The sequence below is a fragment of the Neomonachus schauinslandi genome, chromosome 7 (assembly GCF_002201575.2).
Source record: "Neomonachus schauinslandi chromosome 7, ASM220157v2, whole genome shotgun sequence".
Classification (NCBI taxonomy): Eukaryota; Metazoa; Chordata; class Mammalia; order Carnivora; family Phocidae; genus Neomonachus; species Neomonachus schauinslandi.
Window position 1 is genome coordinate 7,441,478 of NC_058409.1, and position 18,372 is coordinate 7,459,849.

Consider the following 18,372-nt stretch of genomic DNA (forward strand, 5'->3'; position numbering starts at 1 on the left):
GAGCCGAAGGCAGTCGCTTAACCAACTGAGCCACCCAGGCGCCCAATGTCAGAACATTCTTGAGGGCTTGTTGCTGTTACCGTGCCTGTTGTTTTCTTATGACAGGGTGTGGCTTGATGCACTAGCTAGATTTATAGGCAGTTAATCGTATATTATCTAGGAGGAAAATCAGAAATTGTAGGAATTTTCCTTGTCATCTTTTTCAGCATATTTTTTGACAGCCATCACTGTGCAAGTGTTAGGGATGCGATGATGAATAAACTGTAGTCTGATGAGTCAAGTTTGAGGTGGGGGGACTGGTGCCGTCCATCTTGGAATCCAGTAAAGTAAGCAGTTTTAATGCCATGTGACTTGTGCTGTGACTGGATAATGCTTTTAGAGGAGTTAAGGTAGAATCTGGGATAAATACGAATAAAGAGCTGTTGTGGAAAGGCTTTTCTAGCAGAGGCAAGGCATACACAAAGGCCTACAGGCAAGAGTGAGCAACACAGTTGTTTGGATGGAGTTTAGTTTAGAGAATAGTGAAAAATGAGCAGAAAGAGGTAAGTTGTGGACATGTCCTAAAGGATCATTTGAGTTTCCGCTCTCTTTTTCTTCTTTTTAAAAAATATTTTATTTATTTATTTGATAGAGAGAGACACAGCAAGAGAGGGAACACAAGCAGGGGGAGTGGGAGAGGGAGAAGCAGGCTGCCCGCCGAGCAGGGAGCCCGATGCGGGACTTGATCCCGGGACGCCGGGATCACGACCTGAGCCGATGGCAGACGCTTAACGACTGAGCCACCCAGGCGCCCCTCTCTCTTTTTCTTCTTAATGAACTAAAGAATGGCATGATTTTAGTATTGTTTCAGCTCTTTGAAGAATGAATTGGTAGAGACAAAACTGATGGCAGGAGGACCCGGTAGGAGGCTCTTTCATTAATACTTGCATTTACAGTAAGGGAGAGATGACAATAGTCTGGATTGTGATAGCGGCGGTAGAAGATATTAAGGAGAGCAGTATTGGTGATCGTATGTCCAGGGGTAAGGAATAGTGTGGAATCAAGGATGTCATACAGGTGTCTGTCTTAGAAACTTTTGTGGATGGTGGTGCCATTGTCAGGGAAAATGAGAGCAGTGGTTATGTTGCTGAGAAGAATTAGCTTTTGGTTGTGTTGAGTTTGGGTTGGCTGGAAAATCCAAGTGGAGCTAAGAGGCTTCTGAAGTATAGGTGTAGGGTTAGGATGAAGTGATCTCAGTGGATGGAAATTGAAGTTAGGAGGATAATTACGATCCCCTTGGGAGAGAGGATGGAATAGGAGAGCAGAGGGCTGAGGTCCAGCCTCACAGGAACATCAACATTTAAGGACTGGCGAAGGATGGAAATGTCTCCGAGGAGGCTGGATAGGAGGGAAAGCGGATGGGTTGATGGTGAGGACAGTACTGATGAAGGAAGCAGTGGTCTAGCGTCTCATTTTGTAACTTGTATCACAGTGTGTTGTAGCTTTGTGAGGGTAAGGTATTTCTGGATCTCCATCACTTAGCATATTCAGCCTGGCCATTCTTTAGCTGATACAGTGACTCTGGGGGAAATGACGAGAGGCAGCTTTTCTTCAAGATATTTTTCTTCTACCTCCCAGAAAATGATACAAGTCTCTCTGGTGACAGGAAACGCCACTCCCTTGGAGTTGTGTGATGCTTACTTTGCACAGCTCTGAGCAGTGGGCCTGAGCACTTGTGTCAGTTGAGTAAAGCTGATGCAATGTAAATCCCCATGTATTTTTTCATTATTTTTACTCACTTTCATACATATGTCACTTACAAATTTGTTTTTGTCGTTACCCTAGTAGGTGTGTCAGGTAGGTGTCATTCATGAGTTTTTATGAATGAGTCCCAAATGAATGAAGTGCCTTCTGGAAAGATTCAGAGGGGAGAAACATCACAGGAGGGAATCACACTCAGATGTCCTGACACCGGTCCATTGCTCTGTCTCCTAAAGTGCACTGCTTTTAGAGTTGCCTTGGTCTAGTCTTTATTCCTTGTCTGAATCTTAATTTTTTATTTCACTTTTAAGGGCAGGGAGATGCAGACCTGGAATTTGTTTCCGGCTGTTCAGTAGACTCCGATTCCAGAATATGTTGGAATTTCAGACTCCAGAACTGTTGAGAATGCCATTACAGGTAGAAATTTACTAGACTCTAAAAGGCTATTTTTATGAGTGAGGGAGGAGAGGGACCATTTCAACTTAATACCAGTAGGACTTTTAAATGATCAATTCCTTTTTTAAAAGATTTTATTTATTTATTTGACAGAGAGATAGAGAGAGAGCACAAGTAGGCAGAGCAGCAGACAGAGGGAGAGGGAGAAGCAGGCTCTCCGCTGAGCAGGGAGCCCGACGTGGGGCTCGATCCCAGGACCCTGGGATTATGACCCGAGCTGAAGGCAGCTGCTTAACTGACTGAGCCACCCAGGCACCCCTAAATGATCAATTCCTAAAACAAAATTATAAAATGTATATGATGGGAGGTGGTTATGTATCTAATTTTTTTTTCTAGACAAGAAAATTTGATCCATAAACCTCTAAAATTTTAAAGAATTACTTGAGTGCATTTAAATTATGGTACAGTTTATAGATAATCTTTTATTTTATTTTATTTTATTATTTTATTATTTTTTTATTTATTTGAGAGAGAGCATGAGATAGAGAGCATGAGAGGGGCAGGGTCAGAGGGAGAAGCAGACTCCCTGCCGAGCAGGGAGCCCGATGCGGGACTCGATCCCGGGACTCCAGGATCATGACCTGAGCCGAAGGCAGTCGCTTAACCAACTTAGCCACCCAGGCGCCCTCTTTTTTTTTTTTTTTTAGTGCAACATTTTAGAACTCTGACAACCACATAGTGTTCATCTTTCACATTCTCATTGAAGATTAGAAAAGAAATTATTTAAGGTCCAGAAGATAATACCGAAATCTCAGTTTCAGATGTTGAGATTAATCTTGGTAGTTTGGAACTGAGTCCACTGAGATTTCCTGGCCTTTATTAATTGTTTTGCTTTAGGTTTTCTGACTTCATGGAATAGCCAGACATTGTAGTTTCGAGGGAAAACTACTGGAAATACATTAACTTGATTCTCTGGTGTGCTGAGCCAGATACTAGCTTCCAAACTTTAAAGATTTTATTTCTTCATTTGAGAGAGAGGGCATGAGCAGGGGGAGGGGCAAAGGGAGAGGGAGAAGCAGACTCCCCACTGAGCAGGGAGCCCAATGTGAGGCTGGATCCCAGGACCCCAGGATCATGACCTGAGCCGAAGGCAGATGTTGAACCGACTGAGCTACCCAGGCTCCCCTCCCATGATTTCTTTGAAAGTCAAAATCAACATAAATTTCAACATTTCAAAATTATTTGCTGTTCTTATTTATAGGAACTTTGTTTACATACTAAGCTGTTAGCCCCAGTGAATTGTCCTATTGCTGATTTCCTAATGAAAGCTCCAGAACCACCACCAGCTCTAATTGTAAGAAATGCTGTACAAATGCTTAAGGTAGGTGTCTTCATAGTTTTATTTTACCCATTTTACTTGAAATTTAAACACAGTGAGGATACATCTTACCTAATTTTGTACTTAAAAATATTATCTTAAATAATCTTGTACTTTGAATAATACTCTCATGGCAATTATAGTAAAACAGTAGATATAGTTCTTTTTTATATTAAGCAAAATGTGTTTTTTTTTTTTTTTAAGATTTTATTTATTTATTTGACAGAGGGAGACAGCGAGAGAGGGAACACAAGCAGGGGAAGTGGGAGAGGGAGAAGCAGGCTTCCTGCTGAGCAGGGAGCCCGACGTGGGGCTCGATCCCAGGGCCCTGGGACCATGACCTGAGCCGAAGGCAGACGCTTAACGACTGAGCCACTTAGGCGCCCTGCAAAATATGTTTTTTATAAGATGTGGCAAGAGAAAATTTACATTTTCATTTCTTGATGATTTTTAGGTATGTGATTTGATTAAACATAGTTTTTTGGTCATGTCAAGTTCTGTTTGGTGTTCTTTTATTTAGACAATAGATGCAATGGATGCATGGGAGGATCTCACTGAGCTGGGCTATCACTTGGCTGACCTGCCAGTGGAGCCACATCTTGGTAAAATGGTCCTGTGCGCTGTCATCTTAAAGTGTCTGGACCCCATCCTCACAATTGCCTGCACGCTAGCCTCTCGAGACCCCTTTGTCCTGCCGGCCCAGGCCTCTCAAAGACGGGCGGCCATGCTTTGTAGGAAACGCTTCACTGCAGGAACTTGCAGTGACCACATGGCCCTTCTCAGAGCGTTCCAGGTACCGATTATTCTTGCCATTTTGTTTCTGAACTTGTTGTTGGCTTTTAAACATGTGTCTGGGGCAAGTGTCACAATTAAAAAAGAGATATGATCCCATGAATTTTGTCTCATTATAAAGTCACATTTTATTACCAGCTTAGAAAAATACCTTCCTACTGTTAATATGTTGGAATGATCACTGTTTGTCTCTCCTTTTTTTTCTTCCATTTTCTCAGTTTTCTCCGTGTAGGAATATGTGTATACATATATTGATGTTTATTTACTTGTGTTCATTTTCTGATACCCAAGTTCCTTACCTTTTAATCATATCTTGGGCAGGGAGTGCTCTAAAATTTCAGTTAAGAAGCAATGTATATTATTCAAAGTATGTAGAACAAACTTGGAAGAAAATTATCTTGAATTTAGTATCTATTTATTGATTTTTTTATTTTTTATTTTTAAAATTATTTTATTATTTTTTTAAAGATTTTATTTATTTATTTGACAGAGAGAGACACAGCGAGAGAGGGAACACAAGCAGGGGGAGTGGGAGAGGGAGAAGCAGGCTTTCCGCCGAGCAGGGAGCCCGATGTGGGGCTCGATCCCAGGACCCTGAGATCATGACCTGAGCCGAAGACAGGCTTAATGACTGAGCCACCCAAGGCGCCCCTATTTATTTATTTTTTTAGAGTACATCTTTTTCTTGTGTGCTCAAGACACTGTGCTAAGAACTTAATTTTATAAAGTAAAATCCAAATATCACTTAAGACTTTTCAAGATAACAGTAGTGAGAAATTGAGGAATGTGATAAATGGGAAAGAAAAGATAAGGAAAATGGGATTCTGAGGGAACGAAATGATATGTAATGTAGAATTTCAGATAATGTGGAGAAGATGATGTTATTTCCTGAAAAGGTAGACATTTATCCTTAAATTCTCTCGAATGTAGGCTGTGACTGTACATTTTTTAAAAATTTCATTTTGTTTATACAGAAACTACTCTTTTCCAGGCATACAGGATTTTCCCAATATATATAGTTTTTAAAAAAATAATGGCAAGCTGTTTGGTGAGCATTATTGAACAGTAGATAATGCAGTGCTGTTGAGTTTATTAGATACCATATGTTATAGTAGACTAGTTGAGTGGATAATAGAGGGAGATTTGGTGTAGAATTCCAATGTATTCTTTGCTTTTTTCCCAGCTCCTACAAAAGCAGAGAGGATAAATTACTGCCTTGGCCTTTTAGTTATATTCCAAAGCAAGAGAAGTCATTTTCAAAGAGGAGCTTTCTTATACTGCATATAGATGATTTCTAGAAATCACACTTCCCATTCTCAGATAAATTAAGAGGTTGATATAGAGGCTACTTTTGGAGGACTGGAGTGGTAGAATCCTTACATATAAATGGTGTTGTGATGGCTTAGTTAAAAACCTCTGACACTTCAGTGGAAGAAAATTAGCAGACACATCTGAAGAGATAGCTGTTTTTACATAGCTGGTCATTTAGACTAATGGATACTTAGTTCTCACTGGGGTTTTATAAACTCAGTGGCTTTCATAGCATTTGATTGTAAATTAATGATAAATTTTATTTGATCATAAAGTCTTAGATTTTATTTATTTATTTTAAAAAGATTTTTATTTATTTATTTGACCGAGACACAGTGAGAGAGGGAACACAAGCGGGGCGGGGAGTGGGAGTGGGAGAGGGAGAAGCAGGCCTCCCGCCGAGCAGAGACCCCGATGCGGGACTCAATCCCAGGACCCTGGGACCATGACCCGAGCCGAAGGCAGACGCCCAACGACTGAGCCACCCAGGCGCCCTTTAGATTTTATTTTTTAATATTTAATTTTAAAATTTATATTTTTTAAAAATTGAGATGTCATTGACATATTAGTTTCAGGTGTAAAATATAATGATACTATAATTGTATATATTGGGAAATGATCTCCACAGTAAGTCTAGTTAACATCCATCACTGCACATAGTTACAGATTTTTTTCTGTTGTGATGAGAACTTTTAAGATTTACTCTCTGGTGTGTTAACTAGACTTATTGTGGTGATCATTTCACAATATGTAGAAATACTGAATCACTGTTTTGTATACCTGAAATGAATATGACATTGAATGTCAGTGATATCTCAATTAAAAAAAAAGTTTACAAAAAAATATCTACTCTCAGGGCACCTGGGGTGGTGCAGTCGGTTGAGCATCCAACTCTTGGTTTCTGCTCAGGTTGTGGTCTCAGGGTCGTGAGATCGAGCCCTGCATTGGGTTCAGTGCTCGGCACGGAGTCTGCTTGAGACTCTCTCTCCCTCTCCCCTTCCCTCTGCACGCGCTCTCTTTCTCTAAAATAAATAAATAAATCATTAAAAAAAATCTACACTTTTAGCGACTTTCAAATACACAGTACGGTGTTATTAACTGTGGTCACCATGCTGTAAGTTGCCTCCCCAGGACTTTCTTATTTTATAACTTTAAGCTTATATCTTTTGACTCTCTTCACCCATTTCACCCCCTTCTCCTCCCCTGCCTCTGGCAACTACCAATCTGTTCTCTGTATCTTTGAGTTTTGTTTTTTTTAATGAAGGCCTAGATTTTATCAAATAATTAGAAGGAGAATTGACCTTGAGTAGCTAATGTAGTGGTTTTCAGTTACTTTGCTCCTAACTAAGGAGTTTAGTAAGTGGATATATCTTGTTATATAATTATATTTTCGTAGGCATGGCAGAAAGCACGAAGTGATGGATGGGAGCGAGCCTTTTGTGAGAAGAATTTTCTTTCACAAGCTACCATGGAAATAATCATTGGCATGAGAACTCAGTTGCTTGGTCAACTTAGAGCATCAGGTAAAATTTTCCCTAAAGAACTTATTTAGTCCACTGAGAGTACCTTATCTATACTTCATAGTATTTTTAGTGTTAACTGATGCCATCTTACATTATTTTAATCACATTTTCACATTGTTGTATATCTTGTATATATGAACTGCTTTGTAGACTCCTATGTGAGCTCAGCTTTTGTTGGTTAAAAAAATGATACTGTAGAAGCTGTAGATGAGAAATATATGAATACTGTAGGCAGTGAGCAATTTATAGTATATTTATATTATATTTATATTTATAGTATATTTGTTGGCAAAAAGCAATTTAGATATTGTAGTTCTGTTTTATTACTCTTAATAAACACTTGCTTAGCTCTGTAATAGATTTAAATATATAAGTAGGTTGATACAAATGTGGTCTTCTTATTTTTGGAACATAAAACAGCTAGTAATCTCTTTAAGGCACTTAATTTTTTTTTAAGAGAATGGCAGTATTGTTATGTCATTTTAGAATTATTTCTTTAAATTTCCTTTTGAGTAGCATAGTACATTGAGAATGTAGTCGAGGAAGAGTGCTAGAGCCTCGATACATGGATGAGCTAAAGTGCCAAAGTAATATGAGGAGTGAACCAAAAGGTTTTAGAGTGGTCTCAAATGTTAGGAAATATGAAGGGCTTTGGAAATTCAAGCAAGAATATATGTATTGTCTTCATTCTAGAATTCATGTCTGTTATAACCACAATGTTATTAATATCAGTCAGAAGAATGGTTTAGATTTTCAGCTATGATTTTAGTACATTTTTTTTTTTAATTTTAGTACCTTTTTTTTTTTTTTTTAAAGATTTTTTTTATTATTCATTTGACAGAGAGAGACAGCAAGAGAGGGAACACAAGCAGGGGGAGTAGGAGAGGGAGAAGCAGGCTTCCTGCGGAGCAGGGAGCCCGATGCGGGGCTCGATCCCAGGATGCTGGGATCATGACCTGAGCCGAAGGCAAACGCTTAACGATTGAGCCACCCCGGTGCCCCAGTACCTTTTTTTTATAAAGATTTTATTTATTTATTTGAGAGAGAGAGAATGAGAGACAGAGAGCACGAGAGGGAAGAGGGCAGAGGGAGAAGCAGACCCCCTGCTGAGCAGGGAGCCCGATGTGGGACTCGATCCTGGGACTCCAGGATCATGACCTGAGCCGAAGGCAGTCGCTTAACCAACTGAGCCACCCAGGCGCCCAAATTTTAGTACCTTTCTGATAGCATCTTATGAAGAACTTTATATAGCAAGGATGTGTATTTTTTAAAAGTCTCTAAGTCCCCAATAAATCTTCTATTTACTTTAGCCTGAGCAAACCTAAACTTCTTAGAACATTGATTCCATATTTTAAACTTTACAGAGGAGATTTTATTAATTATTGTGGAATTTGAATATCCTTAAACTTATGTGGGTTATTACAGTTTTTGTAAAAAACGCACACGTTTAAAAGTATATTTTGCACAATAGAAAAAGTCGGTGTGGTTTTTTTCCTTCTTCTAGGTTTTGTTAGAGCACGAGGTGGTGGTGACATTCGAGATGTTAACACAAATTCCGAGAACTGGGCTGTCGTTAAAGCTGCATTGGTGGCAGGCATGTATCCTAATTTAGTCCATGTGGACAGAGAGAATGTAGTATTGACAGGGCCAAAGGAGAAAAAAGTTCGGTTTCATCCCACTTCAGTTCTCAGTCAGCCTCAATATAAAAAGGTAAAACATTTTTAATGCTCTTAGGCCTTGAGGTGAAACTAATCTAATTTACATAGTTGAAGAGCAACAAAAAGATGCTCCAAATACCAACCTGCTTTAAGAAATTAATTGGTTATATATGTATAATTCATCATTGGAACAAAATTTTGATGAAATGTTAGAGTTGGAGGAGGTAACGTGTTAGGTAATGAGGACTTGCGTTCCAGCTGCATGAGCAGTGACTTGCTTTAATGTTTGCTTGACTACTAATATCCATCATCTGTTGCATTGAGGGACTTCTTACAGTTTAAAAGTAGGTGGTAAATACAGTTAACAAGTTTTTGATTTATTTTTCTGATAGATTCCTCCAGCCAATGGTCAGGCTGCAGCGATTCAGGCACTCCCCACAGATTGGCTTATTTATGATGAGATGACCAGAGCCCACAGAATAGCTAATATTAGATGTTGTTCGGTAGTGACCCCCGTCACTGTGTTGGTGTTCTGTGGACCGGCGAGGCTGGCAAGTAACGCTCTTCAGGAACCTTCCTCATTTCGAGGTAAATGTATCATAAGGAAATAAAAATCGATTTGAAATGAAATTTTTTTTTTTTACTAGACCAAATAAAATATGAAATTCCAAAAGTTTATGTAGGAGTAGCTCCCTTTTGCTATATTAAGACTAATTAGAAAATACTAAAGTATATCTCAGTTCTTAAAATTGATTTCTAAGGTAACTTGTTATTGATTTGTGCATTTTTGGTTAATCTTGGTGATAGGAAGTTTACTTTTCTCTCCCACTTGAAATTACATAATAGTTTAACATAAAGGCAATTGTTTAAGGGAAATAATAATAGTAACCCATGACCCCATTTCCCTTATGCACTTTTTAATAATATTTTAAGACTATTATGTGATATTTTTAAAGTTATATATATTTTAAGTTATTTTACATTCTGCTATTTTCATTGTGCAGAATACAAATTTTCAAAAATACTTTATATTAATGGCTGCAAAATATTCTGTCACTTAAAAGTGGCATAATGCATTTAAAATGCTCCTTTACACTTCTTGTTTTCAATTTTTTGCTATTCAGTGATTCAGCAAATATTTATTGGTCAACTCCTATATGTCAAGGGTTCTAGGCATTGAAGATGTTACAGAAAATAGGATAGACAAGGTGTTTTGGTCCTTAGGAGTTCACATGGCAGTGGGGGGTAGACAGAAAAAAAGTAAATAATCTGCATGCTACTAAGAAGGAAATAAAGAGGACTGCCGTAGGGGTGACCTACTTTAGAAAGAGACCCTGGAACAAATATCTCTGAGGAGGTGTGATTTGAGTATAAAACGTAAAGTTTGAGAAGCCACCAGCCATGTGAAGATACACAAATAAACTCGCGGTAGGAGAAGATGGCACAAAGGGCCACAATTCTCCACTAGGAAATGTTCTAGGAACTGACAGAAAGGTTATGGGATTGGGAGCATAATGATCAAGGGGAGAGTAGGGTAAGATGAGGTTGAAAGAAAGGCATGAACTTGTAAGCCATGGTAAATGCAAGGGAAGACACTGAAGGATTTTAAGTAAGGGAGTAATATGATGTTATCTAAGTTCAAAACGATCATTGTGGCTGTGAGGATGGATTGTTGCAGGAGGAAGAATGGAAGGGAGGAGGCAGGTAGGAGGCTTTTGCAGTGTGTGGTCTTTTTTTTTTTTTTTTTTAAAGATTTTATTTATTTATTTGAGACAGGGAGAATGAGAGACAGAGAGCATGAGAGGGAGGAGGGTCAGAGGGAGAAGCAGACTCCCTGCCAAGCAGGGAGCCCGATGCGGGACTCGATCCCGGGACTCCAGGATCATGACCTGAGCCGAAGGCAGTCGCTTAACCAACTGAGCCACCCAGGCACCCTGCAGTGTGTGGTCTTAATGACAGATAATGATGGCTCAGAACTACAGTGGTGGCAGCTGATAGGAAGAGAAGGAGATTTAAAATTATTTTGGAGGTACTAGTAACTCCTGGATTGTGTGGGTGGTGAGTGAAAGGGAGGAGTCAGTAACTTTCAGGATTTTGGCTGTGGTAGCTTGCTGAATAATTTTTTAAAATTCTTTTTTCTTCTTGATGTTCAGCTTGGGTGATTTCTGCCACCCTGTCTTCTAGATCACTGATCTGTCCTACTCATCTAATCTGATGTTGATTCCCTTTAGTTTATATTTCATTTCAGTTATTATATTTCTCAGCTTTCCCCTCATGTACTGTTTTAGAAAGCTTACATGATTGTATATTACATTTGGCATCTTTATTTTTTTAAGTATTTATTTATTTAAATAATCTCTACATTCAGCATGGGGCCCGAACTCACGAACCTGAGATCAAGACCTGAGATGAGATCAAGAGTCAGCCACTTAACTGACTGAGCCACCCAGATGCTACATCTCCTTTTCTTCTTTTAAATTGAAACCTGTGAATTTACATGAGCATTTCTTGATTTATAGTGTTTTCATTCCCTTCTTTATGTTCTCAGTTTTCTTCTTCATCCAGTTATTATTGAAAGATTGTGTTTTGATTTTTAAGTTCTTGTCTTTTTTTTTTTTTAAGATTTTATTTATTTATGGGGCGCCAGTGTGGCTCGGTTGTTAAGCGTCTGCCTTCGGCTCAGGTCATGATCCCAGAGTCCTGGGATCGAGCCCCGCATTGGGCTCCCTGCTCCGCGGGAAGCCTGCTTCTCCCTCTCCCACTCCCCCTGCTTGTGTTCCCTCTCTTGCTGTGTCTCTCTCTGTCATATAAATAAATAAAAAAATCTTAAAAAAAAAGATTTTATTTATTTGAGAGAGAGAGAAAGAGAACAAAAGTGGGGGGTGAGGAAGGGCAGAGGAAGAGGGAGAAGCAGACTGCCCGCGGAGCAGGGAGCCCGATGCGGGACTTGATCTCAGGACCCTGAGATCATAACATGAGCTGAAGGCAGACGCTTAACCGACTGAGCCACCCAGGCACCCCATTCTTGTCTTTTTTTAATTTTGTTGTGTTTTGATTAGAGATTGTAGTCTTTAAAATGCCTTTTCCCCCCTTTTTATAAATATTGAGACTCAATTTGTGAACTGTTGGATTTGGAGAGCTCCCCATCCAAACCGTTAGTATATCAGGCGGATTTGTGTAAATACAGAGTGTCTGTGTATACTGACTTCTTTTGCTATAAGATGGTAAAAGTGAAATTTTTTCCTTTCAATATGTGTTTGAACAGCAGATGGTATTCCTAATGACAGTAGTGACAGTGAAATGGAAGATAGAACTACTGCTAATTTGGCAGCTTTGAAGCTTGATGAGTGGCTTAATTTCAAACTAGAGCCTGAGGTACGTTGCTTTTCAGTAGTGTGATAAGTTTCTTTCATTCAATGAGTATAAATTGACATACAGTATGTTGGAAATTACACCTTTACTAATGAGCCCTTAGTATTAGAGAATATAGTTTGTGTTTCAGTTTTCACAGGGCCCTTATGCATTGTCTGACATATTGGGGTTTATTTAAGTAGAGGATTTGAAAAGCCTCGATGTGGCTCGTATTTAAGCACAGTGATATTTGAGTATTTCTGTGTATGTAAGAAAATACCAAGTGTTGGGTGGTACAGAAGAACTCCCTTTATTTCATATAACTCTGTTTCTGAGAAAAAGATACGAGTTCATTCTGTTTTCTCTTTTTGTGTATCTCTGAATTGGGAAAGATGAATGTCTTTTTTCAAATTAAAAATGTTCTTGACAAAGCCTTTCCTTCATTCCATCTCCACCTTTATTTATTTATTTCAAGGTATTCACACCTACTATATTGTTATTGTCCCCCTTTAACTTTCTGCATAATTTACTCCTTTTAGAACAGGAATAAAAGGGGCAGTACATTATTTTCTAACCTTATGCCATCAAATCAGTTAATATAGATGCTCAACACATTTAATTATACAAGATCAATTTGTTTTGAGTTATAAAATTGATGTTGATATGTAATTAATGAAAAAAATAAGATGAAAAAGATAACTATAAGAATACCCAGATATATACCGTATTCCCATTTATATGGATCTGATCCATAAAACATCAACACATTCACTTAGAAACTAATTTAATCCATGGATCAAGGCTATATATTCAAAGTATTTTAAGGATGCCAGGATACTACAAGAGCTGGAGAAAAGAGTTTGGGAACAGTATATGCTTGCTAAACAAGAACTATGTTTATTTAGCTAGTGAATACCTAGAGTAATAAATTTTTACCTCATGATAGCAGTCACACTTGCAAACATGCAGAAATAGGAATTAAGGGTTTTTTTTAGAGTTATTTATTTGAGACAGAGCATGTGCGTCAGCGGGAGGAGGGACAGAGGGAGAGGGAGAGAGAGAATCTCAGGCAGACTCCCCACTGAGTGTGGAGCCTGATGGGGGGCTTGATCTCATGACCCTGAGATCACAATCTGAGCTGAAATCGAGACTCAGATGCTTAACTGACTGAGCCACCCGGGCACCCCAGGAATTAAGGGTTTTAAATGTAGTTATAAAGTTCATAAAAAATCAGACTGAGGGGCGCCTTCAGCGACTGCCTTCAGCTCAGGTCATGATCCCAGGGTCCTGGGATCGAGCCCTGCATTGGGCTCCCTGCTCAGCGGGAAGCCTGCTTCTCCCTCTCTCACTCCCCCTGCTTGTGTTCCCTCTCTCACTGTGTCTCTCTCTGTCAAGTGAATAAATAAAATCTTTAAAAAAAAAAAAATCAGACTGAGGTACATTTACTCAAAATGTTGAGATTCATTAAGTGGTAGCAAACAAAATAATTCCTCAGACAAATGCACACTTTCCAGTATACATATTATTGGGGGAAGAAAGGAGAAGAATGTGCATTAAGTGGTGAAATCCACCAAGCTGTATATCAATATTCTGTTACACCAAACAGTTTGGAGACAAGGGAGTTGCTCTAATATAATTTCAGATTATGGTTCACTTGGCTAAAATAGGTTGGTTTGCCATATTAAAAGTTTACTACAGTAATTTTTCACATAAACATTTAAGACTTGAACTCCAGAAGTAAATATGGCATGATTATTTTGCTTTTAATCTGTCAAATAGCTAAAAGTCAACAATTTTAAAAACTATAACAAAGAACAAGTTGAAGTGATGTGACTCCTACGTCATTGAACCCCTCCTAATGGTCAACTGTTAGTATTTAACCAATTCAGAGAGTTAATGAATCCTTGCATTCATTCAGTTTTCTGTGCCTTAGCTAGGATGTGTAATTACAAAAGATAGATACTGGTAAAAGCTCCGTCTCTATTTTTTTTTTTTTTTTTAAGATTTTATTTATTTATTTGAGAGAGAGAATGAGATAGAGAGAGCATGAGAGTGGGGAGGGTCAGGGGGAGAAGCACACTCCCTGCTGAGCAGGGAGCCCGATGTGGGACTCGATCCCAGGACTCCAGGATCATGACCTGAGCCGAAGGCAGTCGCTTAACCAACTGAGCCACCCAGGCGCCCGCTCCGTCTCTATTTTTAAAAGATCCTACTGTATCCTTTTTTTTTTTTTTTTTGAAGGGGGAAGGTGGTCAGCTAACCTGTCAATAGTCGACAACTGGTTAGGTTTACTTTTTTACTCTCCGTTCACTTGTCGCTTCAGCCTCCTGGAGTCCCACTTCCATTTGCACCAGCCCTTCCCTTCCCTGAAACGGTCCTTGCCAAGGTCAGCATGTCCCCCACGTTGTCATGGCCAGCCCACTGTATTGAGTTCACCCTTTCTCTCATGTTTGGCACTGTTGTCCATACCCTTCCTTGTGTAATTCTGCCCTTCCCCATTTTTCCTCCTCATCCCTGTCCCAACTTCTTTGTCACAAGTTAGTATGACATTAATCTTTCCTGATTCTTCTTCTTTCTTAAAAAGTCATTCCTCCTTAGGTTCTTTCACTGACTCTGCTGTATGTGTTTGTGCCTCAAATGTTAGATATTCTCCAGTACTCTGGGCTTTCCTCTGCTCTTTTCATGTCTCTGTACAATCTCTAGGGACCTCACCTCGGTGTGTGGATTTAGTAACCATTTATGCACGGATGACTCCCAAGTCTGTCTATATTTCTAGCTTCGGCCTTTCTCTGCACTTACGAGTCTAGCTGCCCTCTGGATCATCGTGTGGATGTTCTACAAGCACTAAAATAAAATAGGAAGGGAACTAAATGTATTTTTCTTTATTGACTCTGCTGTTACTGTTCCAGTTCTAATCACACTCTACCCACACACGATTTGCCATCTCTTCCATCGGCCTGTGTCATTTGATTTTGTGTCTCTAGTCCTCAAATATGATAAAGAAGAAATGTTATCTCATTGGTGCAACAAAAAGAATGAAATATGCTGCTTCCTGACCAGTTGCAGAGTGTCCTTTGGAAACAGTTGCAGACCTTCCCTAGTACGTGGGTGTCTTGCGCATGGGTTCGCCATCTGGCTTGGGCCTCCTGGACCTGAGGGGGCCGATCGTTCTGTTGCAGGCGGCCGGTTTGCTGCTGCAGCTCCGGCACAAGTGGCACAGCTTGTTTTTGCGCCGAATGAGAGCTCCGTCTAAACCCTGGTCTCAAGTTGATGAAGCCACCATCCGAGCCATCATAGCTGTTCTCAGCACCGAAGAACAGTCTGCAGGCTTACAGCAGCCATCAGGGATAGGCCAGAGGCCAAGGCCTATGTCTTCAGAAGAACTCCCTCTGGCATCGTCTTGGAGGTCAAATAACAGTAGGAAAACCTCAGCAGATACGGAATTTTCGGATGAGTCTGCGACTGCAGAAAGGTAAACTGATAACATTTTTAGCAAAACGGGAGACTTTTTTCCCCTGGAAAATGAATTATTTATCATAGAATCATGCTTTTGTAATATTATAAAATTACTTATAATCTAAAATACACAAAAAGGTTACAATAAAACGGGAAGAGTTTTTTACCCTTTTTTTTTTTTTTTTTAAAGATTTATGTATTTATTTGAGGTGGGGAGGGACAGAGGGAGAGGGAGAGAGAGAGAGAGTCTTAAGCAGACTCTTTGCTGAGCAGGGCTAATCTGATGACCCTGAGATCATGACCTGAGCCGAAACCAAGAGTTGGGCACTTAACCAACTGTGCCACCCAGGTGCCCCAAGTTTTTTACAAATATTAAGATAATATGAAGGATTTTAAGCTACTGGTATCTATAAGTCATTTAATAAGGCAATTTTTTTTATCAGGAAGAACTCAAAATGTTTAATTTCAAGAATTCACAAATTTAGGGTCTGTTAAAAAGCTACCAATATATATATTTTTTAAAGATTTTATTTATTTATTTGACGGATAGATAGCACAAGTAGGCAGAGTGGCAGGCAGAGGGAGAGGGAGAAGCAGGCTCTCCGCTGAGCAGGGAGCCAGACGCGGGACTCGATCCCAGGACCCTCCTGGGATCATGACCTGAGCCGAAGGCAGCCGCTCAACCGACTGAGCCACCCAGGTGCCCCAAAAAAAGCTACCAATATTTTAAAATTATATATTTTCATTGATATATGTCAAGTCATAACTTTCCCAGATATCCTACAGCAAGAAGTGTGGGCTGTGGCCAATTAAAAGAACAACCTCCTCACAAGTCTTACCTAAGTATCAATATTGCTGACTAGTATTCCTCCAGGAGATCAATTATTCATTCATTTATTCAGTGACATATTAAACGTGTGTTGTTCTTGGTGCTTATAAGAGATACAGCAGTGTACCAAACAGACAAGATCTCTTCCTTCAGAGAGTTTATCTTTTATCCAGGGAAGGCATATAATAAGTAAACAAATTTACTGTAATGGTAAAATCTGTTACACTTTAGCCAAATTCTTCTTTTCTTTCCAGCATTTAGCAATTAGATATATTTTTATTTACTATATGATTATTAATAATAATAAGAGAGCCCTTATATTGAATTATTTATCCAAAAATGTATTTTGATTATATAATAGTGGTTATAATGAATCAATGGCCATGATTCAAAAATATTTCTTGTGTAAGAACATTTGTTAGAGGGGCGCCTGGGTGGCTCAGTCGTTAAGCGTCTGCCTTCGGCTCAGGTCATGATCCCAGGGTCCTGGGATTGAGCCCCGCATCGGGCTCCCTGCTCAGCGGGAGGCCTGCTTCTCCCTCTCCCATTCCCCCTGCTTGTATTCCCTCTCTCTCTGTGTCTCTCTCTGTCAAATAAATAAATGAAATATTAAAAAAAAAAAAAGAACATTTGTTAGAATCAAATTTAAGTTTCTCTAGATCAGTTAAAACATTTTTTTACCCTGTTATAATTGATAACAAAAACAATATTCTTGTCCGTGATGCTAGTTTTGGCAATATTCGTAGAAAGTCTGTGTGGTAAGATTTCATTGTTAAAAAAATTGAAAATAGAAACAGGGAAAACATTAAAGATACGTGATGTTTACTGTTTTTTAAGGATCAGATGGGGCTGTTAGTGTCTTCTTTTGGTCAGATTTGCATATTTGAATGAAGCATACGGCTTCATCAGGTCAGACTTCTGTTAAAGGGGAGTAATCCATACTGGTTTCCAAGTTCTTCAGGTATTACACTTGAGGAATAATTCAGGCATTTGCCAAGAAAGTCTTCTCATAATGTGTGTTCCTGAATGTTTCTCTCTGATGTAGGCCCTGCTGGGCAATAGAAGAGTAAAAGGCGCATTTTCTTCTTAGACACTACCCACCTTTTGAAAAGATTGTTCTAAAAACTTACTTGAACAATGGTTTAGGATGTGGGAATAGATTTCCATAGAAGTTGTTATGTGGTAATGTTATTCCTAGGCCCATCTATAAAAACCTGTTAGGCTCATAGAGACTCTGTGTGTTCTGTGTATGTGTATGTGTCTGTGTGTATAAATGCAAATGTGTATGTGTGTGTGCACATATTCACATACGTGCACACACACATTTTTGGAAAAAAAACTTCCTTTTAAAGTAATAAATGCCTATTTAATAAAAGTTAGAAATTTAATAAAATTAAGAAAATCAAAATTATAAAATGTAATATTAGTTATAATTCAGATATTGATTGTCTTACAAATTTAGTTTTTCACCTGTGATACTGGAATCAAGCATTTCCATTTCCTTACAAGTTGTAGCCTGGCATTCTTCATTTTCTTACCTGTTTAACAGTGAGATCTGGAATTTCATCTACCTTCAGACTTTTGGTAGTATTAATAGATAAGGCAGTATTATAGGTAAGTTCAGACTTTTGGTAGTATTAATAGATAATGACTAAGCCACCCAGGCGCCCCTCCATGTCAGAACTTCTTAAATGAAAATTTAAGTGGAGGGCTTCACGAAAGGCTTTGTTTCCATCTGAATGAAATTTTCCAAGGAAGCCAAATATAAGAGAGAGAAGCTAGAATGGGGCTCAGGTTAAAAGATCAGTTTGAAAATCAAAAGGTAGATAGGAAAATACATTTTTATTGTAATAAGGTTTTATCCTCATTAAGTTCTGTCACCTAATTTTCATGTCACAGAGGTGCCAGGGTAAGAACGCTGGGATTTTAGGGGGGTCG

The 18,372-nt window shown here is 39.0% G+C and overlaps 1 protein-coding gene across 1 annotated transcript in view; it reads left to right on the forward strand.

Moving 5' to 3' along the window:
* YTHDC2 (YTH domain containing 2) overlaps positions 1–18,372 on the forward strand; it is a 73,436-nt gene that overhangs the window by 42,241 nt on the left and 12,823 nt on the right. The window contains exons 18-25 of the mRNA XM_021701891.1: positions 2,052–2,157; positions 3,398–3,517; positions 4,035–4,307; positions 7,014–7,140; positions 8,645–8,850; positions 9,191–9,386; positions 12,064–12,173; positions 15,329–15,621. Of these exons, the coding sequence (XP_021557566.1) occupies positions 2,052–2,157; positions 3,398–3,517; positions 4,035–4,307; positions 7,014–7,140; positions 8,645–8,850; positions 9,191–9,386; positions 12,064–12,173; positions 15,329–15,621 (1,431 nt within the window). The remainder of the gene's footprint in view (positions 1–2,051; positions 2,158–3,397; positions 3,518–4,034; positions 4,308–7,013; positions 7,141–8,644; positions 8,851–9,190; positions 9,387–12,063; positions 12,174–15,328; positions 15,622–18,372) is intronic.